At 37.1% G+C, this 23,421-nt stretch overlaps 1 protein-coding gene across 1 annotated transcript in view; it reads right to left on the bottom strand.

The window, feature by feature from the left end:
- LAPTM4B (lysosomal protein transmembrane 4 beta) overlaps positions 1-23,421 on the bottom strand; it is an 82,478-nt gene that overhangs the window by 14,132 nt on the left and 44,925 nt on the right. The window contains exons 5-6 of the mRNA XM_037803077.1: positions 17,992-18,090; positions 13,670-13,765 (exon numbers count right to left, since the gene is read on the bottom strand). Of these exons, the coding sequence (XP_037659005.1) occupies positions 13,670-13,765; positions 17,992-18,090 (195 nt within the window). The remainder of the gene's footprint in view (positions 1-13,669; positions 13,766-17,991; positions 18,091-23,421) is intronic.

Genomic DNA, 23,421 nt, shown 5'->3' with positions numbered 1-23,421 from the left:
ACAGAGACATTTTGGAGACAGCCTTTGAAAGCAGACTTTTGCTCCAGAGAAGCTAAGAGGACAAATGCCCCAAGAGCAACTGAGAGTGACATTTTGGAGAGAAGCTGAAGCCTAGAGAGGAACGTCCTGGGAGAAAGCCATTTTGAAATCAGAACTTGGAGCAGACGCCAGCCACGTGCCTTTCCAGCTAACAGAGGTTTTCCGGACACCACTGGCCATTTTCCAGTGAAGGTACCCGATTGTTGATGTGTTACCTTGGACACTTTATGGCCTTAAGACTGTAATTGTGTAACCAAATAAACCTCCTTTATAAAAGCCAATCCATTTCTGGTGTTTTGCATTCTGGCAGCATCAGTAGTCTAGAACACATGGCAAATTTTATGTATCCACAATACTGTTTAAAATGTTTTAAGATATCTTAGAACAGAAAAAGGAAATTAGATAAAACTAAGGAAATCTGAATAACCTACGGACTTTAGTTAATGATAATGTATCAACACTGATTCATTAATTGTAAGAAATGTATCATCTCTTATGCAAGCCTCACTAATGATATGCCAAATGACCACTACATGATAGGCCCACGTCAAAGGTAGTCCCTAAAACCTTAAAGAATACCCGGATCCCTATCTGAGACTCTATAAATGTTTCACTTGCTAAGTTTATTCATCAGAAACTTAGATCCTTCAGAGTGCTCCTATGCCAACTAAGTTCCGAAACCCAGAGGCAATAGCCTCTTCGGGAACATCAACAAGATGTGTCCCTTTTGCTCATAAAGTTCACATCCCTTTTCAACATGAATAGGTTGGGGTGGTCACTGCCTAGACATCCCTGAGGATTGGAAAAGTGACTGACTAGAGGAGGGAGTGGCAACAGACAAGAGGAATTTACCAAAGGATTATGAATACTGAACATTTACATAATTTTCTTTTTCTCAGTTGCTAGGGTATTAGAAAAGTTAGAAGAAAAGAATTGAAATGGTGGAACTGTAACCCACAGCATCCTTTGAAATTTGTTCTATAGCTACTTATTAAATGGTAATTTGAAAGCTGTACCCTTTTGTATATATGTTGTATTTCACAATAAGGAAATAACTGAAACTATGGTACTATAACTCATAATAACTTTAGAAATTTCCAAATATTTACTTGTTTAATCATACTTTGAAAGATATTACATTTTTGTATATATGTTATATTTCATAAGGAAATAACAAACTGTGGAATTAATATTCTTTGAAATTTGCTCCCTAACTACTTGCTGGATTGTACTTAGAAAGTTGTCACTTTTATGTATATATGTTATATGCCACAATTAAAACAGAAATTAAAAAAAAGTATCATACTACTGTAAGATGTTAATCATAGGAGAAACTGGGTATGGGTATACGGGGAACTCTCTGTACTGTCTTCTCAATTTTTCTGTAAATATAAAACTGTTCAAAAAATTTTTTTTCTTAATTTTAAAAAGAGACAGAGAACCAGAAGATTAGGTGCTGCTATTTGCTCTTGCAGCAGGGGAAAAGCTCAATTCTTGATCTATCTACACTAAAAGCAGGGGTTATTAAATTCTCTGGGCTTATTCAACAGTGGTCCTAAAAACTCAGCTTAAATTTCCACTATGGCAGAGGTCAGCACACAATATGGATCCAATCTGGCCTGATGCTGGTTTTATATGACCTGAGAGCTAAGAATGGTTTTAACGTTTTTTAATGGTTGGGAAAAAAATCCAAAGAAAAACAATTATTTCATGATATATAAAAAGTACATAAAATTCAAATTTTAATGTCCATAAATAAAGTTTATTGGAACACAGCCACACTTACTTGTTTACATATTGTCTACAGCAGCTTTTGCAGTGTAGTAGCAGAGTTGAATAGTTATGACAGAAACCAAGGTTTGGCCTGCAAAGACTAAAGTATGGCCTGCAAAACTTAAAATATTTGCTATCTAGCCCTTTATAGAAAAAGTTTTGCCTTGCCCTGAACTGAGGAAAAATATTTCCCTGAATTCCGATCCTGGAAGATATGAGATCAGATGTGAGTATACACAGCCCCAAAACAATCTCACCATTTAGAGGAAACAAGTCTTCCAAAGGTCTATTTAAACTAATCCCAAACAGCCAAGATATTTTCTCTTCTTCACGATTTGTTACTCCCCTAAAAGCCTACAATACATCTTGTTTAAAACAGGCAACATCTACACTAAATTCTTATCTTCAACTGGTCATACCACATTTGTTTATTTAGATGTGAGCTTTCTTTATTCAAGCCAAACAGGAAAGGTGAGATAGCTGAGTCTGAATCTCTATGATTAAATGGAACAACAATTTGGGCAGGAAGTCCAGGTTTACCTTTAAAACAGCTAGAATAATTGTTCCCAAACTTTTTTGAATACCCCCATCTATAATATATATATTAGTAGCACATATACACAGAACCATATTTCTTTGATTTGATGGTACACATTTTCATACAGTTTTAACATCTCTGAATTTAGGTTGTCCCTTGTAGTCGACAGCATCTTTCAATAAGAGGTACCTAAAATAATGGCACAATTTACAACTGGTGGCATCTTGAATTCAAACACTCAATAGACCAGGAGATGGGAGAAAATAAATTCTGGGGATTCCAATGAGAAGTTTTCCACCCATGTATAAAAAATCATTTTCAAAGGCAAATAAAATAGAAACAGATTTTATTCTCAATTCATTGCAAAACTGCTTTAAGTTGTCCTCACTGATATAAATGAAAGACTTTCCCTTGATTCTCAGCAGAGATGTCTGAATTTTTATATAGATTATATTTAAAATAAAAAATTCGTAATTCAAAATTCTTCAAATTGGGTCAATAAATTCTCAATGTTAGGCTATTTAGGCAGGGAATACCTAATAACATACCAGTCACACTGAAAATTAAAACAGTTTTGAGCATTTAAAGATGTATTTGAATAAATATTACATCTTTAAATATTGGAGGAAAAAGAAGGAATGAACTGTGAACTATCCCCACCACAGGAGTCCTATTAAAGGCATCCCAGCTACTTCTTCCCCGCATCCCCCAAGCCTTAATGTGCTACGCCACCTGCTGTACACACCTCCTTCCCGCCACCACACACCATCCTAGGGTGCTGCCCCTCCCTGCTGGCCTTAGCCCCCACAGGTGTCCAGGTCTGCAGCTGGAAAGGTAAGGCTGGGAAGGAAAGCCTGCTCAGACTTCAGCGTCCCATTTCACCCAGTCATCCATTCCCCCTTCCCTTCCATTAATACAAAGGGAGAACTATGACCTACTTCTAGGACCCAACATCAACTGCTTGATTTTTTTTTTTTTTAAAAAGCTGAGTTTTTTCATAGTTACAACCATAATACAAACTTTCATATTCTGCTCTTTGAAACACCATGAGCCTATGGCCATCTCTCTCTAGCTAAGCCAACTTGGCAGGTGAAATCACTGCCCGTCCCTCTACGTGGGATCTGATACCCAGGGGAGTAAATCTCCCTGGCAATGTGGAATGACTCCCAGGAAGGAATTTAGACCTGCCATCAGGGGATGGAGAACATCCTCTTGACCAAAAGGGGATGTGAAAGGAAATGAAATAAGCCTCGGTGGCAGAGAGATTCCAAAAGAAGCCAAGAGGTCACTCTGGTGGGCACTCTTACGCACAATATAAACAACCCTATTTAGGTTCTAATGAATTGGAATAGCCAGCAGTAAATACCTGAAACTATCAAACTACAACCCAGAACCCTTGAATCCTGAAGAAGATTGTATAAAAATGTAGCCTATGAGGAGTGACAATGTGATTGGGAAAGCCATATGGACCATACTCCCCTTTGTACAGTGTTTGGATGGATGAGAGAAAAATGGGGGCCAAAAAAAAAAAAAAAAAAAGGGCACCCAGTGTTCTTTTTTACTGTAATTTTTATTATTATTATTTTTGTGTGTGTGGTAATGAAAATGTTCAAAAATTAATTTTGGTAATGAATGCACAACTATATAACGGTACTGTGAACAACTGAATGTATGTTTTGTATGACTGCATGGTATGTGAATATATCTCAATAAAATTGAATTTAAAAGAAAAGGAAACATCATAAGCCTCTCTTCTGCAGTCTCATTGTTCACGATAATTTTTAAGGCAACAAAGACATTTTATCAATTGGCTATACCTTTATTTAAAGTAACCATTCCCTACTTATTAGACAATTAGATTTGATAATTGTTATTAAAAACAATGCTGTATGAAAATTTTATGTATTTTTTTTTTTTTTACAACTTCCCAGAAACCTTTCCTATAATGTTAAAAAATTCAATGCTTCATTTGACTTGAGAGCAAAATCAATATGGACTCTATCTTGGGCATATGTGATTAAATAAATAAGAAGTTCTGTGTATGTTTAAATGGTTCACAATGGAAATCAGGTCTTTTTGAATGTTCTTCCAGAAATTTCAGGTTTCATTTATCTGTGTTGACATGATGGCTCCAAACGTGTTTCTTTCTCTCTCTCTCTCTCTCCCCCTTTCTCCCTCTAAGGCAACCCTGAGACTCCCCGTCAAGCCTTCTAACATTTAAAAGTATACATACAGTTTTTTCCAAAGTTGCTCTGGGGTGAAATAACTGGAAAGTTATATGGGTCAGAGATGATTTCCAGCAGACCAGAACATTTAAAACATCCTGTATTTCACTGATTTAAGAATGTCACACAGCAAGAAAGAAACACTGGGTGAGTTAATGTCACACATGGTCTGCTTCATCCATGTAACCCACATTCAAGCAGAGGAAATCTCAGGAGCATCAGGTTCAATCTCATGTATGATGCATTCACATTAGTGCCAAGAGCTAAGCAGATAGGAAGCCATGTGCACATATAAGGAAGATGTCAGGAAAATGCCCAGGGCTGAACTACATAAGAAGAAGCAGGGCTATTCAGCACAATTTTAAATAAAGCAGCTGCCTTGTTACGGAGTTTACTTTTAACCTTTCCTATTCCACCTCTTTCCTCTAAGTCACCTCTTCCTTCCCTTCTACTGGGCAAAAAAGCAAAATCAAGCAAAGTCCTACCACTTTTAAAGTTGGTAATCTTAGTGGAGAAGAAATTTCTGAATGAATTGTTTATCTGCTTCATTCCGCATCCTGATCAAATACGTGCAGGGCACTGGTGGTAAGAGCACAAGGCCCCGGGCTATGGTCTAAACAGACATCTGAGTAAGAACAAAGAGTGAAGGCAGGCTGCTGAGGTTAGAATCTCTCTCCTGCCACCCACTAGTTGTGTGATCCTGGCAAGTTACCCACTTTAGTGCCTCAAGATCCTCATTTGTAACACAAAGCATTATATTAACAGAATCTACTTCATGGACTCTTGTGAGATTAAATGAGTTAATATATGTAAAGCACTCCATGCAGACAGCTTAGCAGATGGCGACCACTACATGAATGTTTGGGGGAAAAACCTATAATGCAAAAGCTACAGAGGAGGGAGACACAACAGATGCAGAGAAAAGCTGAGCAGCACTGGAGCCATTCAGCATTGAGCCAAATGACACCTGTGGGAACACTATCAAGGAGATGAAAGCATCAAAAGGTGGTTGGACCAGGTATCTTTTAAGGTCTAATCTTACCCTGCCAATAAGTGATTTTATGTTTTAAATTACAGTCATACAACAGAATACTTAAGAACTCTCTCACCATACATTCCCTCATTTACCAACTATCATTTCTACCTCCAACAACTCTCTCACATCCTTGCCCCCTCTTCTTCAGTCCCTCTACTACTGTGCCCTGATTTCAGCTTATTTGGGATTTTATCAGTCAACATCAACGTCTCATATTGACATTGGTATTTCTAAATTAAAAAAATATACACACACACAAGCTCAGAGAGATCAAACTATGAAGCAAAATTGAGATATTACAAATCAGATCTCCCTTTTATATTAAAGTACTTAGGCCAGAAGCTTCAAGGCCAGTAAATCACATGCTCGCGTTTCAAACCCTCTAAAAAGTTAAACCCTCCTTTCCCATTCTTAGAGAACTTTCTTTCTCTCCCTCCACTTACACTCAATGCCTCCTGACAAGACAATGTATGACCGTAGGTAGCATTCTATTTGTGTGGTATTTTTAACACACATGAATCTTAAACGGCCAAGACTGAAAAGATCTTAAGTTAACAGCCAGACTAGTATCTACCCTGCAGGCAAATCCTTCCCCTCAAACCATTTCAGAAAGTTAGTTATGACTTTTCTGAAGAATCTTCAGAGATGATGATTGTATATTCATTTTGGTAACATTTGCTTTCTCAGATAAGAAGGAACTTCTGGCATCTAACTAAAAATCTATCCTGCTATCAATTTAGTTCATTCCCTTGCCTTTTGTCTCTCAATTAAGCACAACTCGTGCTACCAATTAAGAACTTGCTTCTACCATATCCAGGGGAAAAAAAACAAAAAACAAAAAACAATGGATTTCATGCACAACTTTTGAAGTCACCAAGGCTACTACTCTTTCTCACCTCCTACCCCAGTAAACTGAAACCTTGTTTTGTGGCTTTCTGGCAGACCAAGGTCAACCACAATTAATCCCTGGCACCTCAAAAGAGCATCTCCTGGGAAACAGCTGCTGGGAGACAATCTGGCCTTCAGTCCAGTCACTGACTTTTTTCTTAACTGTGTTTTCCAAGCAGTCACAGACTCAAAAGAAGGCTCCATATGTATCTTTTGAAGTCAAAACAATAAGCATGTATGTAATGGTAATATGGATATGCCATAATGACTTCATGAAATTAAAAATTTTCCTATTTATTCCTAAATAGTTAGGAATTTTCCTACATCACCCAAGACTATGATTCTTTCATCTGGAATCAGACTTTCAGACCTCATTTTGGCTAAATATTAATCTGGTTGCTTTTAAATTGCCCAAATTCCAATGAAATTAGGTCTCCTACTTTTAACAAAATACTGGGTACTATCATGACCCAAGTCTTTTTATTAATATTAGTAAGAGATGGCATAGATTAGAATATTACTAAACCCCTCAATCTGCACAAAGTTCATTCAGCACATTGCTATGTTTTTCCCTTTAAGGACAATTTTTTTAGGGGGAGGAGGGGTTAAAGTAGAGAAGTTATAGGTTTACAGAAAAATCATGTAGAAAATACAGAGTTCCCATATACCATTCCCATTAACAGCCCCCAATTAATATTTGCATTAGGGTGGCACCTTTGTTCCAACTGGCGATAGATATTATAACTGTACTGTTAACTACAGTCCATAGTTTACACTGTTGTACAGTTTTTTTAATTTTTATTCTAGTAACATGTATATCACCTAAAATTTCCCCTTTTAATCACATTCAAATATGTAATTCAGTGATCTTAATACATTCACAATGTTGTGCTACCATCATCACAATTCATTACCAATATTTTCCATCATCCTAAACAGGACCAATTAAATATAATCTCTCCATTCCCTACTCCCATCCCAGCCCCTGGTAACATGTATTCTAGTTCTGACTCTATGAATTTGATTATTCTAATTAGTTCATATCAGTGAGATCATGCAATATTTGTCTTAAGGTAAAATTTTGATGAGGAAAAGCGGGGGGGGGGGGGAGAATTATGTAATACGCAGAACTAAATAATTTACCCAGAATGTGATTCCTACAAAACTGTTATAAAAGGAATGGTACGTTTCCTGAGGGCACCAAAACTGTGTGCTCAGGCCCCAGGGTGCTATAGAAACTAAAGGGATACCTTGGGATATTTTAAATTTTCAAGTAAAACACAGCAAAACTTGTTAGATAGGGCAATAACTACTTCTCTTAAGCTATTTATTAAGTTGAATACTTAATAGAACAGTGATTTTTTTATTTTTTATTTTTTTTTTTGGCCTAAGGGCATGGTGAAAAAAATCAGTAAGACTCTGAGTCATTATGAGCTGAGAAAGTTTGTGACCCTCTGCCCCAGGCATTCCCTGCAAAGGCTTTTTGACTGGTTGGGTTGGGTAACCCTTGGAAAAGAACCTATGGTAATGATCCCCAACATCTAATAACTCTTCTCTGTATTATTTCTGGGCAGAATTTGGAAAAGTATATAGCTGGTTAATAATATGTGTACTTTATAAAGAAGGGGAAAGAAAAACACATTTATTTTCTACTGACAAGAGCTCCAGTATCCTTCCACAGAAGAGAGACTATTCAGCTTGAGAGAAAAGCCATCTGGCCTAATATTTGCTAGAAAGTAAGACAGGTACAATATGTTGTTATGTCAACGTGGATTACCAAAAAAAAAAAAAAAAAAGGGATATGCACAAAAGAGAAACATGCATTATTATGTAAGATTCCTAATGCAGTTTTGGGTGAGACAGGATAGAATAGGGCATCAAGGCTGTGGTCTCTGGTCTTATATTCAGCTTCAAATGAGTTAATGCAAACCTGCAAAGCCTCAACTGCAGACTTCATGAAGCCAAAATTTCCCCTAAAAGCTCTGAAGCCTCCCCAAACACCATAAACACTTGTGAAATCATGGGCCCAAGTAAATTCTCAGTTAATAACAAAAAACACGGGGTTATAAAGGTTGTAAACGCTGCCCAAAGACAAATTTCAGATACGTAAGGGCAGGTCACAAGTTCTGAGAACTGTGATAACTATCCCTTTCTAGAACAAAGGAGACACCTAGTAAATGCAAAACATGGTTAATACAAACCTTTTAAGCCCCTAGTGTTCAAAAGTTACTATGGAAACCTGCCATCAGCAAAACTCTCCTATATAACAAGACAACCCACTCCCACTCAGTGCATCCATCTCTTTGAACATGTCCACGTTATCTCTTTAACGTGGCTTCTTTCTCTTTTTCTTTAATAAACTTTACACTTATTTCTACTGGTCCCTCTTGTCCCTGAATTCTTTCCATGGCAAGAGTCCCGAACCTGGAATGGAGTTCTGCCCGACACTGCTGCCAGCAGGGCACTGGTTACATGGGGACCAGGGAAAATGACAGAACTAGATCATTCTAACCCCCATTTAGGGTCTCAGAGTAAGGCAAAGGTACATTTCATTTTCTAAAGTCAGAACACTAATATTAATTTAATTCTAGTCAAAACAATCTTTAAACTAGCAGAGACTTGCTTAAAGACAAGATCTATTTTCCAACCACAGAAATCTAGATTATGATCTCCAAACATCATTCCATACAAAAAGGAAGCAGGGCTCCTTGAAAAAATGGCCAATTCTAGGTCTGGGATGGGAAATGGCCAAGATGAGCCTGGAACAACTTGTCATACCAGACAGCGAGGAAGCTATCAAATACTACAAGAAGGCTGTCAAAAAGACTGAGAACCCAACACGAAGAGGCTCCAAATGGCCAAAGATGGTGCAATTTGAGTATTAATAACAATATAATTATAGTGGAAACAGTAAATAAATACTTTTAAATCCAATTGTTCATTTATCACTTAAAAAAAAAAATCTCACTGGTCATCATTGAAGAATCATTTTGAGAATTGACAGATAAAGAAAACAAACCAAGAATGTATCCATGTCACAAGTATCAAATAGCAGTTGAGGGAACGTTTCCCTTTATAAAAATATCCCAGCTAAATAATGAAGCAGGAATGACAGAACATCACAAGTTTGCAACACCTAACGAATCAATGAATGTGGACATTAGACACCAATGGTTGCTGACATCCCAAAAAGAAAGAAATAGCTAGACATCATATGCCTGCTAACGGAAGAACACCATTTATTACTTATGAAGTAAACTTGGAAAAATAAAATAAAAAGAAAATCCTGAACATGGTCAATCCTCTAAACCCAACTACTTACTTACTGTAAATAGAGAGGAATAAATGACAAGTTAAAAGACATTACAGAGATGCAATCAGAAAAATCTAGACTATGGGAAACCCTATAGGTCAATCTAATTTCTTCAACAAAAAATGAGAAAGATGTAGAATATATATTGAACCACAGATCCTGATTAAATAAAGTGCTAGAACAATTACAATGTTTATGAGATAATTGGAAATCTGAGCAATTACTGGATATTTTATGATATTAAGGCATAGTTATTTTTTAAGTCTTTATTATACCAAAAATAATCATCTTTTGGGGAAAAAAATCTTTAAAAACACTTCAGAACAGTTGAAAGAGGAAGGCTAGGGGCATGTAGAACACCAGAAGGAAAGATATAAGATAAAGACTGGGACTGTAAAACTTAGTGAAAACTAGAGTGGTCAATGATGGAATTAAATGTGCAAATATAAGAATGTTTCTACACAAGGGAGAACAAATGAATGTCAACACTGCAAGGTGCTGAGAATGGGATGGTATTGGGGGGAAAATGCAGTCAATGCAAACTAGAGTCTACAGTTAACAATAACATTGTAACATGCTTCCACTAACTGTAACAAAGGCAATATACCAAAGCTAAATGTCTGTAAGAGGCGGATATAAGGGAGGGGTATGGGATTCTTGGTGATGGTGGTGGTGTCTGAACTTTTTAATGTATTTTATATTTTATTTTTATTCTTTGTCATTTTTTTCCTTTTATTTAGTTTTTTTTTTCTCCTCTTCCTCATTTTTGTGGAAGAAATGGAAATGTCCTCATACAGATAGTAGTGGTGAATGCATAACTGTGATTATACAGGGAACCAATGATTGCTTACTTAGGAGGGAATGGTGTTTGAATAAAACCATCTAAAAAGTAAACAGAGGGATACAAGTGCTGGAGAAAATGTGCAGAGAGGGATATACCTAATCACTGCTGGTAGGGAGTAGAATGGTACAGCCCATCCAGAGGGCAGTGTGGTGGTTCCACAGGAACCTTAGTCTGGGATTGCCATATGGTCCTGCCACCCCCGTTACTGGGTATATACTTGGAAGAACTGAGAGCAGAGACACGAATGGATATTTGCACACTGATGTTTATGGTGGTAGTAGTCACGATTTCCAACGGATGGAGATGGCCTAAGGGTACATCGACTGATGAATGAAACGGTGAAATGTGGTATATACATATGATAGAATACTGAGCAGATACAAGAAGAAATGAAGTTGTGAGGTATGCAACTAGGTAAATGGACCCTGAGGACAGTATGTTATGGGGAAATAAGCCAGAAATGAAAAGACAAACACTATAACACCTCACTAAAATGGACTAACTCTAATGTGCAAACTCTGAGAAATGAATCTGAGAGCATATGTTACCAGGGGAAGGCATATTGTAATGGTTCCTAGATTTCTTACAGCAGTTACATCTATTCCTGAGTTGTAATGGTTATTCTAGATTCTGAGATTTGTGTATAACCTGTTCAGTGCCTGGAACTTCAGGTATCTGTGTGACACCTGAGACTCAGAGCTACAGTTCAGTAGCTTTTAATGTCAACATTACCCCATACAGTAAATGTTAAAGAAGCTGAAAAAGAGATCACAATTCAATCAGAGATATGAATCAAATGGACTTGGTTAAGACTAAGGTAAATCAGACTAAAGGGCAAAGGATGATAATGATTGTGTTTTAAAACTTCAACTTCTGTGTGAGACCAAAGAGATGTTTATTTAGTGGAAAATCCTTATTTTCTGCAGCATGCTATATAATTTAACTTGTACGCTCAGTTTACTCAAACACTAAAATTTCATGTAACCTTGAATAGGGAGTAAAATCTGGTTTGTTCGTACAGGTTAGTGTGAAGCACCAATACATCCCACAGTAATTTGGGCAGAGGATAAAAAAGTATTTGAAAAGCCCCCTTGAGGGACTGGAGAAAAATGTATCAATATTAAATTTACCCACCTGGGAAATTCCTTATATTCTTGCAAACACAGGGGCCTACCAATTCAGTAGGTTGAGCCCTCAATCTTGGGGCTTGCCTTTATGAAGCCTATTACTGCAAAGGAGAGGCTAAGCTTCCTTATAATTGTGCCAGAGAACCTCTTTTGTTTCTCAGATTTGGCCTCTCTCTCTAAGCCAACTTTGCAGGTGGGACATGACTCCCAGGGGTGTAAATCTCCCTGGCAATGTGGGCCATGACTCCCAGGGATAAGTCTGGACCTGGCATCATGGGACTGAGAAAGCCTTCTTGACCAAAAGGGGGAAGAGAAGTGAAACAAAGTTTCAGGGGCTGAGAGATTTCAAATGGAATCGAGAGGTCATTCTGGAGGTTATTCTTATACATTATATAGATATCCCTTTTTAGTTTTTAATGTATTAGAATAACTAGAAGGAAATATCTGAAACTGATGAACTGTAACCCAGTAGCCTTGATTCTTGAAGATGAGTGTATAACTATATAGCTCATACAGTGTGACTGTGTGATTGTGAAAACCTTGTGGCTCCCACTCTTTTTATCCAGTGTATGAACAGATGAATAGAAAACTGGGGACAAAAAAGTTAATGAATAATAGGGGAATGGCAATAAATACTAAATACTCAACAACTCACAGAGAAGGAAAATATTCTTTAAGCCAGTAAATTTATCAAAATTATAATAACTTTGAACAATTATGTCTCTAAGGAGACTCACCAACCTTTTACTGTAATCAATGCATAGGATTCTGCAATCCCCATAAAATGCCTCCTTAGCACTTGGGTATGCTGGTTTTGTGCATCTAGTCATGGCAGAGTTCATTTCTGAAACACTGCTTATGTACATTTGATTCAATTCAACAAACGTTTGGTGAGCACACAGGAAAATTATTCATGTATAACATGTTTCCTCTCAGAAATGCTACATGACTCTTAGTAATACCAGCTTATACCCATATATTTAGGAAAACATGACATTTTTTTATTCCCATTTTATACATAGGAAAGTCAAGTCAAGGGCAGGTTAAATTATTTTGGTAAGGTCATACAGCGAGCACATCAGCAGATTTTTAAAAAAAAACTCTGTTCTAGTTTAGACTCAACGTTGACATTTATCCTTTTGCCCACCCTGTTCCTTCAATCTTATGCAAGCCTGTCCATTCTGACCCATTTCATGTTATCCGTCTTCATCCATTTCAATCACCACTCACTGAAAACAAAGATGATGGCAACACATGGGGTTTAATACCTAAAGGACTCACACTTCTATCTTTACCATGAGCCATGAGTTTAATTTATATAAAGTATATATGACTTCAAGGACTCTTCCGGTGAAAACGCATTTTCCAAAATCATACTTGGTAGATTTAAAAATCTTAAGTAGCAGAACAGAAATCATCTGAATTCTTTTACTAAGGTTTTCATGAGCTGGGCAAGATTTAAAGACCTAGTAACCTCTGTTATTCTTATTTATCTACTTATCACATTTCTAGATTTAATTTCACATGTAAAAGGTTATTGTATAATCACAATGCAGAAATTATATCTAGAATTATATACAATGGTTTAATTAGGTTTAATTAAAGTTTAAAATACACAAATATGGGTAAGATAATATTCAATACAATATTTTAAATAACTAAACCATAAGTTGGGCTATCTAAATTTTAACATACTATAAGGAAAATCAAACACTTATTCAACAATGAAACCTTGAAGACTAAGCAGCTCATGAGCATGTTTCAACAACAATAAAAATCCTCAGAGTCTATGGCAAACCAATTTAACAAAACACTAGAAACATTAAGAAGCCATCATACAGCAGAGGGGTGGGGAAGAGCTCCATGTTAAATGATATCACACTTACCGTAGTGTCATTGCTGGTAACATAAACCAGGACATCGGAGGAGTTTCTGCCATTGATATATCGATAGCAGTTCCAAACACAGCTAATCAGGTAACCCTGAAAGTGAGTAGTGATAATGAGATTTCTAATCTTCAAACTTCAGCAAAGTTAAAATATCACCATAGATGAAGTCATATTACAGACTTTTTATTCACCTAAATTATAAATGTACATATTAATTCTACTAAACCAAAAACCCTTACAATTAAGGATATTAGGTGTAGTAACTTTTTGGCAAAGGGTGCTACTGTAGCCTTATTCGATCACATATAGAAATATCATACCCCAGAAGATGGTAGGGAAGGGAACAGAAAAAGAAAACAGAACAAGAAATTCCTACATAAAAGGTTTCTGGAAGGAGCAACAGACACAAGTATTCATTGCCCCCGAATTCACAGATCAAGCTTATTAACCCATTTCTCACCATGCTTCCTTGGGAATTTTTATTCTACATGATTATCTGTGATTTTACTAGACAAGTCAACTTTAAAAAAAAAAAGATCCACAGCATTATGTCTGCTTCACAATCAAGAAATTCAATAAAACATTTCCATGTTCACAATAAAATAAAAACAACTCAAAGAAGATACTTAAAATTATTAGGCAAAATAAAGATGTGAGAGAAAAACACGAGTTCATGGGAGATGTTTAAACTATGAACTCTTTCAACTTTCTTTCCAATCATTTGTAACTGGAATAGAACTAAATGTTTTCAAAAATTTCTTTCTAGCTTTAAAATTCTTCGATTAAAAGAAGCTTAAGGATATAGACAAAATGGAACCCTCACACATTGTTGGTGGGAAAGGAAAACAGTGCAGGCACTTTGGAAAACAGTGGGGCAGTTACCCAAAGATTAAGTACCATAAGATCCAGTAACTTCTCTCCTAGGAAGAATTGTGCCCACATAACAACTGTACATGAATATTCATAGTAGCATTATTCATGATAGCCAAGAACTGAAACAACTCAAATGTCCATCAACTGATGAATGGATAAACAAAATGTAGTACATCTGGTACAACAGATTATTTGGCAGTAAAAAGGCAGGAAGTAGTGACACAAGCTACTACATGCATGAATCTCGAAAATATTATGTCAAGTTGAAAGAAGCCTGTGACAGAGGGCCACAGATTGTATCATTCTATTTATATGAAATGTCTGGAGTAGGCAAATTTACAGAGGCAGAAAGATTAGTGGTTGCCTAGGGCTAGGGGTGGGGTGAGGCAAACGGGGAGTAATGGGTTTCTTTTTGGAGTGACAAAAATATTCTAAAATTAGATTATGCAATCAGAGATATGCACAACTCTGTGAATATACTAAAAAACCACTGACTTTACTTTAAATGGGTGAATTTTACAGTATCTGAATTACATCTCAACAAAGCTGTTTTTAAAAAGAGACAACGATATTTAAAGACAAAAGGGGTGCATATCAACATTTTCAGGAGAGTCAAGTAAAACATTCTGTCCCGTACTCAGAATGCTGGTTTAAGCTGCATTCATACTTTACTGCATTTCAATTTTTATGTGATGATGTTAAGATGAAGATGCATAATTCTATTTTATAAAATATTTCTTGAATGGTAGTAAACTAAAAGCATGGATGAACAATGAGAGAGATGGAAAAGGCATATTTCTTGAACACGTATTTAATTTACTCAAACTTTTGGTTTCCTCAACTATGCTACCACTTCTTTATTTAAATTTTTTTTAAAAAACTAGATTTTCAAAGAATTTCAATACAAATGAGTAAGGAGGAATGCCTGAGCATATTAGTGGTGTGTTATGTAAGGAAATTATTTATTCGTTGTTTTAGTAGTGAACACTGGATTCCTTAATGCAAGAATTCTTTCTGATGTGAGGCCTCTAAAACAGTAAATCTATAAATGAAAGATTTAGGGCAAGGACATGGTGCTGAGGCTTCAACAGACCCACAGCATTCCAGGGCACACCACCACGTGCATTCACTTACTAAGAGCTCCAACAGAAGAAAAATCTCTGCATGTTGTCTCTAAACCCAGCAATTTATTTCAGTGACCTTATTTTTTGACTTTTCTGTAATCTTGAAGAAATATTTAGTATATTCCCCAAATAAATTTGCATTGGCATATTATTTCCATCTCTATTTGCAGAGCTCGAGTTAGGCAGTCAAGCATTGTTCCCTTTACAGTCTTAGGACAGACTGAAGCTGACAAATGTCCCTTTTTTGGGCTCCTAGGAACTGGGAGCCTTATTAAAGATTAACAGTGAATTTAGGTAGTAAGAGCTACTAATCAGGTAAACTGACATGTGAAACCACAAGACTCATACCCAGATTTAATTAAACTAATAATTACCAAGTCTACAGGTTCAAGGCATCAGCTTAGTACCAGGGGGATAGAAAAATGAAGGCACAGTCTATGTTCTTGGGGAAGAGGCAATCATCTAGCTCTTGGGAGAGACAGAAATGTAAATAAATGTAAGACAAGCACACATTTCTCACAGGTCGAAGGAAGTGCTATAAATAATTTGATGCCTTTTATCAGATAATTATGATAATTAATATTTGTGTTTTGCAATTTATGAAAGCACCATGAGAGTAGGAATTTTTCCTATTCACTACCAAAACCCCAGTGCCTAGAACAGGGCCTGGCATATAGGAGACCCTTAATAAATATGTACTGAATAAATAAATGAATGATGAATCTTCCCACCCATTATCTCACATCTCATAGTCATCCTATATGATGATTTTATTAATTATTATTGCTATTCAGTAAACAAAGAAACTGAGGCTCTGTTCGCACAGCTAGATGTATTGGTGACATGACATCAAAATCCCAAAACCAAGCATTTCCATTACAGATGAAAATGCTCACAGAATTTTAAAACAACAATATTTAGAGGACTGAGAGGTTCCAGGCTTTTGGCAATAGAAAAGTAGCCTGGTCAGCCTAACCTTCCTACAGGCAAAAATTATAAAATCTGGAACACATGCATGCACACACACACACAAAGAAAGAAAAAAAAAAGGCGGGGGGGGGGGAAGAAAAAATAAATAAAAGCAGGTAGAAGCTGAAAGATAGTCTATTCTTGAAAGACAATCCACAATGTGTGAGATTTGAGCATGTGGCCTTTTGCATGGAGGCACTGCTAACTCTGTATGTGCAGCCTGGGTGGCAGAAAGTCCAGTCTCACAGGCTTGGGTTTCAGAGGATAGTGCTTAGGACTGACTGAGAAGCCAGAAAGTTGGGATGGGGGGAGTGGGAGCTGCAGGTGCAGTGAGCCTCAAAATCAATGTATAAAATTTGCCCAAATCCATGACCAATAAACTATGCATGTGACCGTAAAAAATTCAAATGGTATTTTATGGAAAAACATTTGGACTCAGGTGATTCTTAATAAATCATTCCCTTTCTACCACACATAATATTACCTATTTAAAATGCAACCACCCCCCACCCCCCAACCCCAAATGCAGCTTTCTCAAACCTGTTGAAGCAGATTTTTAAAGAATTGGGTAATTTTATGCCAATGAAGATCATGAAAAATATTAAGAATTAAAAGTTTCATAGCCTAATAACCATTTGAGAATTTTTTGCCTATTAGCAGCATATAAGCACAAATTACAATGACATTTTTATAATCAGACAACAATTGAAAAAGGATAGATAATTCTCAAATAATGAGGGTGAGGGGAAACACTGCTTATCAGAGTGTCAAGTCATTGAACTTTTGGGGACAGCAATTTGACAATGTATAAAAAGTCTTCAAATAATGTATACTCTCTGATTTTAAGAAAAATATCTTAGAGAAATAACTGAATAAGTATATAAGGATGCCTTTAGATGTATTTATTGCAGCACTATTAATAAATGAAAAAGTAGAAACTGCCTCAACGTCCAACAAGAGGTAATTTCATAAATAATGATAAATCTTTGTAATGGTTTGATATAGGATGATGTTCAAAATATATTAAATTTATAAAACAAATTACAAAGAACATGTACAAAGACATTATAATGGATGTAGTAGCATATAATATACACTATGTAATGTATAAGAGAATAAGAACAATTCATTTATTCCCATCCAAATAGATTTTGTAATAACCCTTGACGGGCCTGTGGAATTTTGGTTAGTGTTCATCTCTATCTAGATAATAGAAATAACTGTAATGTTAGGATATCAAAAAGTGGTTCAGATATCTAAAGGAAGACAATGAACTGACTGAAGTTTGTTTACTTCTTTGGCATTCAGGAATACATTTTAATACTTAGACAACACATAAAATCTTATACTTACCTTAAAAGCCAAGATGAAGCTGATAAACAAAAGTATGATAAGGACCAAACAGGTAGGATTCACTGACATGATATCATCTCTATAGGGAAAGTTAGGAGGCTACAAAAGAAAAGTGTCTCATTAGCAAATCTCATTAACCTTTCAAGATTAAAGTCCCTAGGAAGTAATTCAGGTGTGCTTATCAGAAAGCAATTAAAGCAGACAGGCATCATTTAGGACCAACACAAAATTTCTAACCTATCTCTACCAACGAAAAAAGCTACAAATAGTGATGGAAAGAAGCTAGTCTGTTCACATAATTCAGGCATTAACTTTCAAAAAGAAAAATAAAAGATCTGAAAACATGAACTTGCCCTCCAAGAATTAAAAAAAAAAGTCAGTGGTCTTTATCTGGGAATATTCTGTATACTTCTGGTATTTGGATTTTCTGCAAATTCTAGAACATTCTAAAGGGGATAAATGGTGTACTGTTTATATGGCGTGCTTTGCAGATGATACTTCTCCTGAGAGAACAGAATCTCTCATACTAAAAGGTATTTACAGCATTAAAAAAAAAAAAAATTAAGTCCTACCATTTGACCACATTAATTAACTACCAGGTCAAAAGAAACATTTTTAGGAGGATCGAAATCTGCTACTATGGTTACAGCAAGTAACAGACATTCCCATGAAATACCTGCACTGCACTTACTGAAGCTCTCCACTTACCTCGCCTAGGTAAGCACGGATGGAAGGCAGCCCTATGTGCTCTATCCCCCTTCATCTCTAATCGCCATCCAATATTTGTTTGGATTCCACGGTAGCAATATTCTGATACATAACAAAGTTCCAAATGTTAAGGTAGAATGTGGAGAATACCCATGGCTCGTGTGTTTAGCTCCTACTCCCCAAGATAAATGCCATGTAATGGAAGTTTTCGGACTCCTTTCACTTAGGGCAAAACACGTAAGAAATAAAATCAAAGTAATTCTTTGTTATCAGCTCACGAAACTGGTGCTTTCCCTCAGAGCCTTGGTTTTTTACAGTTCTGATCTTAAAAGGGCAGGAATAAAATAACCTGGTACTGGTCACAAGACCAACAAGAAGTCATACTGCTCCTGTGCCTAATAAAAAATAAGGATTAAAATCGATGTGATCTTTTCCACAAAAAAGTTTACATTGTTTTCCCCAAGAAAAGTGAACATGGTTTCTGTCAGTTGATACCTATAAAAACAGGTGTTAACATATTTTTTAAAAATTCAGTTTTATTGAAATATATTCACATACCATACAATCATTCATGGTATACAATCAACTGTTCACGGTACGATCATATAGTTATGCATTCATCACCACAATCTATTTCTGAACATTTCCCTTAAATCAGAGAGAATCAGAGTAAGAATAAAAAAAAAAAGTAAAAAAAAGAACACCCAAACCATCCACCATCCCACCCTATTTGTCATTTAGTTTTGTTTTTTTTAATTTCATTCTGAAATAAATTCAAAGTTATAGAAACAGTTGCAAAAACAATACAAACCCATACACAGAACTCCAGCATACCCTGACCCCTCTCCCCCGATACCCCGATCCACCAACTTTAACATGCTGTCACACCACCATTTCTCTTTCCCTCCCTCCCTCCTTCCCTTCCTCCCTATCATCCATCACCTATTGCTGTGTCTCCTGAACATATGAGAGCAAGCTGCACACATCCTTGGACACTGTAATTCACATATACAATTCCCATGAACAAGAACATCATTCTTTTATGCAATCCCATTAAGTGCAGCTAAGAAGTTCAAGAAATTCAACATTAATACAAAGCTTACATTCTATATTTCCTTTTCTTTTTTTTTTCTTATATCTCAATTGTGTCCCTTTGAGCCTCCTGTCCTCCATCCTCAGATCCCATCCAGGATCATCCTTGGCATTCAATTGTCATCTATTTAGACTGCCTGTTTTTTTTTTCAATTGTGGAAACATATATACAGCCTAAATCTTCCCATTCCAACCCCTCCCTAGCATTCCATTAGTGGGATTAATCACATCTAGAATGCTGTAACACTATCACCTTCCCATCATCCATTACTAGAAATTTCCCTTCACCCCAAACAGCAACCCTACATTCATTTCTTAACTCCCCATTTCCCCTTCCCCAACTTCTTGTAACCCATACTTTACTTTTCATCTCTATGGTCATATTCTCTGATAATTTCGTTGTGTTTACTGTGGGGCTTAAAATTAACCTCTTAAAGTCTCCCCGAGTACCTCTTTGTTGCTCAGATGTGGCCCTCTCTCTAACTGAGCCATCTCGACAGGTGAACTTGCTGCCCTTCCCCCTACGTGGGACCCGACTCCCAGCGGTGTAAATCTCCCTGGCAATGCAGAGTATGACTCCCAGGGATGAATGTGGACCCGGCATCGTGGGACTGAGAGTATCTTCTTGACCAAAAGGGGGGTGCAAAATGAGACGAAATAGTTTCAGTGGCTGAGAGATTCCAAATGGAGTCGAGAGGTCACTCTGGTGGACATTCTTATGCACTATATAGATAACACCTCTTAGGCTTTAAGGTATTGTACTAGCTAGAAGTAAATACCTGAAACTACCAAACTCCAACCCAGCAGTCTGGACTCCTGAAGACAATTATATAATAATGTAGATTACAAGGGGTGACAGTGTGATTGTGAAGACCTTGTGGCTCACACCCCCTTTATCTAGTGTATGGATGAGTGGAGGAATGGGGATAAAAACTAAAGGACAAATGGGGTGGGATGGGGGGATGATTTGGGTGTTCTTTTTTCACTTTTATTTTTTATTCTTGTTCTGGTTCTTTCTGATGTGAGGAAAATGTTCAGAGATAGACTGTAGTGATGAACGCATAACTATGTTATCATACTGTGGACAGTGGATTGTATATCATGGATGATTGTATGGTGTGTGAATGTATTTCAAAACTGAATTTAATTAAAACAAATCTTTAAAACAAACAAAAAAATTAACCTCTTAAATCCATAACAATCTTGCTTTTCTTTGATATCAATTTAAATTCAATAGGACGGGTAAACTATGTTCCTATACTCCTTCATTCCCCCACCTTTGTATAGTTCTTGTCAAAAATTATGTATTTTACATTGAGTCCAAAACCACTGATTTGTCATTAGAGTTTGTATATTTTATATCATGTAGGAAGTAAATAGTGGAGTTACAAATCAAAAATTATTGATTTCTATTTGTATTCCATTGTGGTCAGAGAATGTGCTTTGAATATATTCAATTTTTTTTTTTTTTAATTTATTGAGGCTTGTTTTATGTCCCAGCATATGGTCCATTCTGGAGAAAGATCCATGATCACTAGAGAAAAATGTGTGTCCTGTATATGTCTGTTAAAATTCTCTCTCTCTCTCTCTCTATCCTTTCTTTGTTTCTCTATTGGTAGGGCTCCCTTTAGTATCTGAAGTAGGGCAAGTCTTTTATTGGCAAAATCTCTCAACATTTGTTTGTCTGTGAAAAATTTAAACTCTCCCTCAAATTTGAAGGAGAGTTTCGCTGGATAAAGTATTCTTGGTTGGAAATTTTTCTCTCTCAGAATTTTAAATACATCATGCCACTGCCTTCTTGCCTCCATGGTGGCCACTGAGTAGTCACAACTTAGTCTTATGTTGTTTCCTTTGTATGTGGTGAATTGCTTTCTTCCTGCTGCTTTCAGAACTTGCTCCTTCTCTTCAGTATTTGACAGTCTGATCAGAATATGTCTTGGAGTAGCTTTATTTGGATTTATTCTATTTGGAGATTGCTGGGCATTTATGCTTTGTGTGTTTATAGTGTGTAGAAGGTTTGGGAAGTTTTCCCCAACAATTTCTCTGAATACTGTTTCTAGACCTTTACCCTTCTCTTCCCCTTCTGGGACACCAATGAGTCTTAAATTTGGACATTTCATTTTATCTATCGTATCCCTGAGATCCATTTCGATTTTTTCAATTTTTTTCTCCATTCTTTCTTTTGTTCTTTCATTTTCTGTTCTGTGGACTTCTAGGACACTGAGTCATTGTTCAACTTCCTCTAATCTTGTATTATGAGTATCCAGAGTCTTTCTAATTTGGCCAACAGTTTCTTTTATTTCCATAAGATCTTCTATTTTTTTATTTACTCTTTCAATTTCTTCTTTATGCTCTTCTAGGGTCTTCTTTATGTCCTTTGTATCCTGTGCCATGTTCTTCTTTATGTCCTTTGTATCCTGTGCCATGCTCTCGTTCTTTGATTGTAGTCTTTTGATTAACTGCGCCAAGTACTGTGTCTCTTCTGATATTCTGATTTGGGTGTTTGGGATTGGGTTCTCCATATCATCTGGTTTTATCAAATGTTTTAAGATTTTCTGTTGTTTTTGGCGTCTTGGCGTTTGCTTTGGTTGACAGCTTTGATCTTCCAGGACCCCTGTTGAGGGAAGGCTGTGGTATGTCACAAGTGCTCGCCGTCCCTCAAGGGAAGCCCCGGGCTGCCAGGCCGTGCAGGGGCGCTCCCAGCCTAATACAAAAATGGCTGAATGGGGCGTCTCAACCCCCTCCTTTTTGCACAGCTCCGCCTTCCCAGCTCCGGGACAACTAGCTATGTATGTACCCAAGGCCACTGTCCATGGCCGATACTATGGCATGTGTGCAGTGCCGTGGGATATACTCCCTGTCAGACTGGGTTTCCTGGCGCGGCTCTGGGCTGTGGGTATCGCCCCGGGCAGGAGTGCCTCCAGGCCGCCAGGGAGCCGGCTGCAAGCAGGGCGGTTTCTTTCTCCTTTTGGCTCTCCCCTCTGGCCCCCTGGCCTGAGGGAATCAGCAGTGGTCTATTCTCCACGCCAGACACCGAGACGTTGGCACAGCCCACTCCTGCCGTGCTTCACTGCGTAGTTCTCACCATTGTACCTGCAGCCACTCCTGGGTTTTTGTTTTTTTTTTTTTTTTAAAAGAACTAGTCCATCTCCACACACCAACCCCCAGTTTCCCCACACCGCAGCGTGGCCACAGGACTTTCAGTTGGCTTACTCACTCGTTTCAGAATGCAGACTCCTGGTTTCACCAAGTGCACGGTCCCTGTGGTTTTAGCAGACCTTGTCCAGCTGGTGCATCACTGAAACTGGTATTCTGGGTCACTTTCTGGTTTTTATCTAGTATTTTTCACAGAGGTGTTTTTTTCCCTGTCTCACCTAGCCACCATCTTAGGTTCCACATGTAACATATTTTAACAGCATTTTATAATACTCCTCATAAACAGATGATTATCTTTCATCAGAACAGGCTTTAGAACTAAGCAGGTGCTTTCCCACAGCCTTCTTGGATAAGAGTCGCCCCAGACTCATTATATCTCAATCTGACACCTAGGGTCTCAATACCAGTCGTCTTTACTGTTACCATTTGTTACTGTCTCTTGGACATTGTCATAACCTGTAGGCCTCACTCAAT

The sequence above is a fragment of the Choloepus didactylus genome, chromosome 14 (genome assembly GCF_015220235.1).
Source record: "Choloepus didactylus isolate mChoDid1 chromosome 14, mChoDid1.pri, whole genome shotgun sequence".
NCBI lineage: Eukaryota > Metazoa > Chordata > Mammalia > Pilosa > Megalonychidae > Choloepus > Choloepus didactylus.
This window is presented reverse-complemented; position numbering and strand designations above follow the sequence as displayed.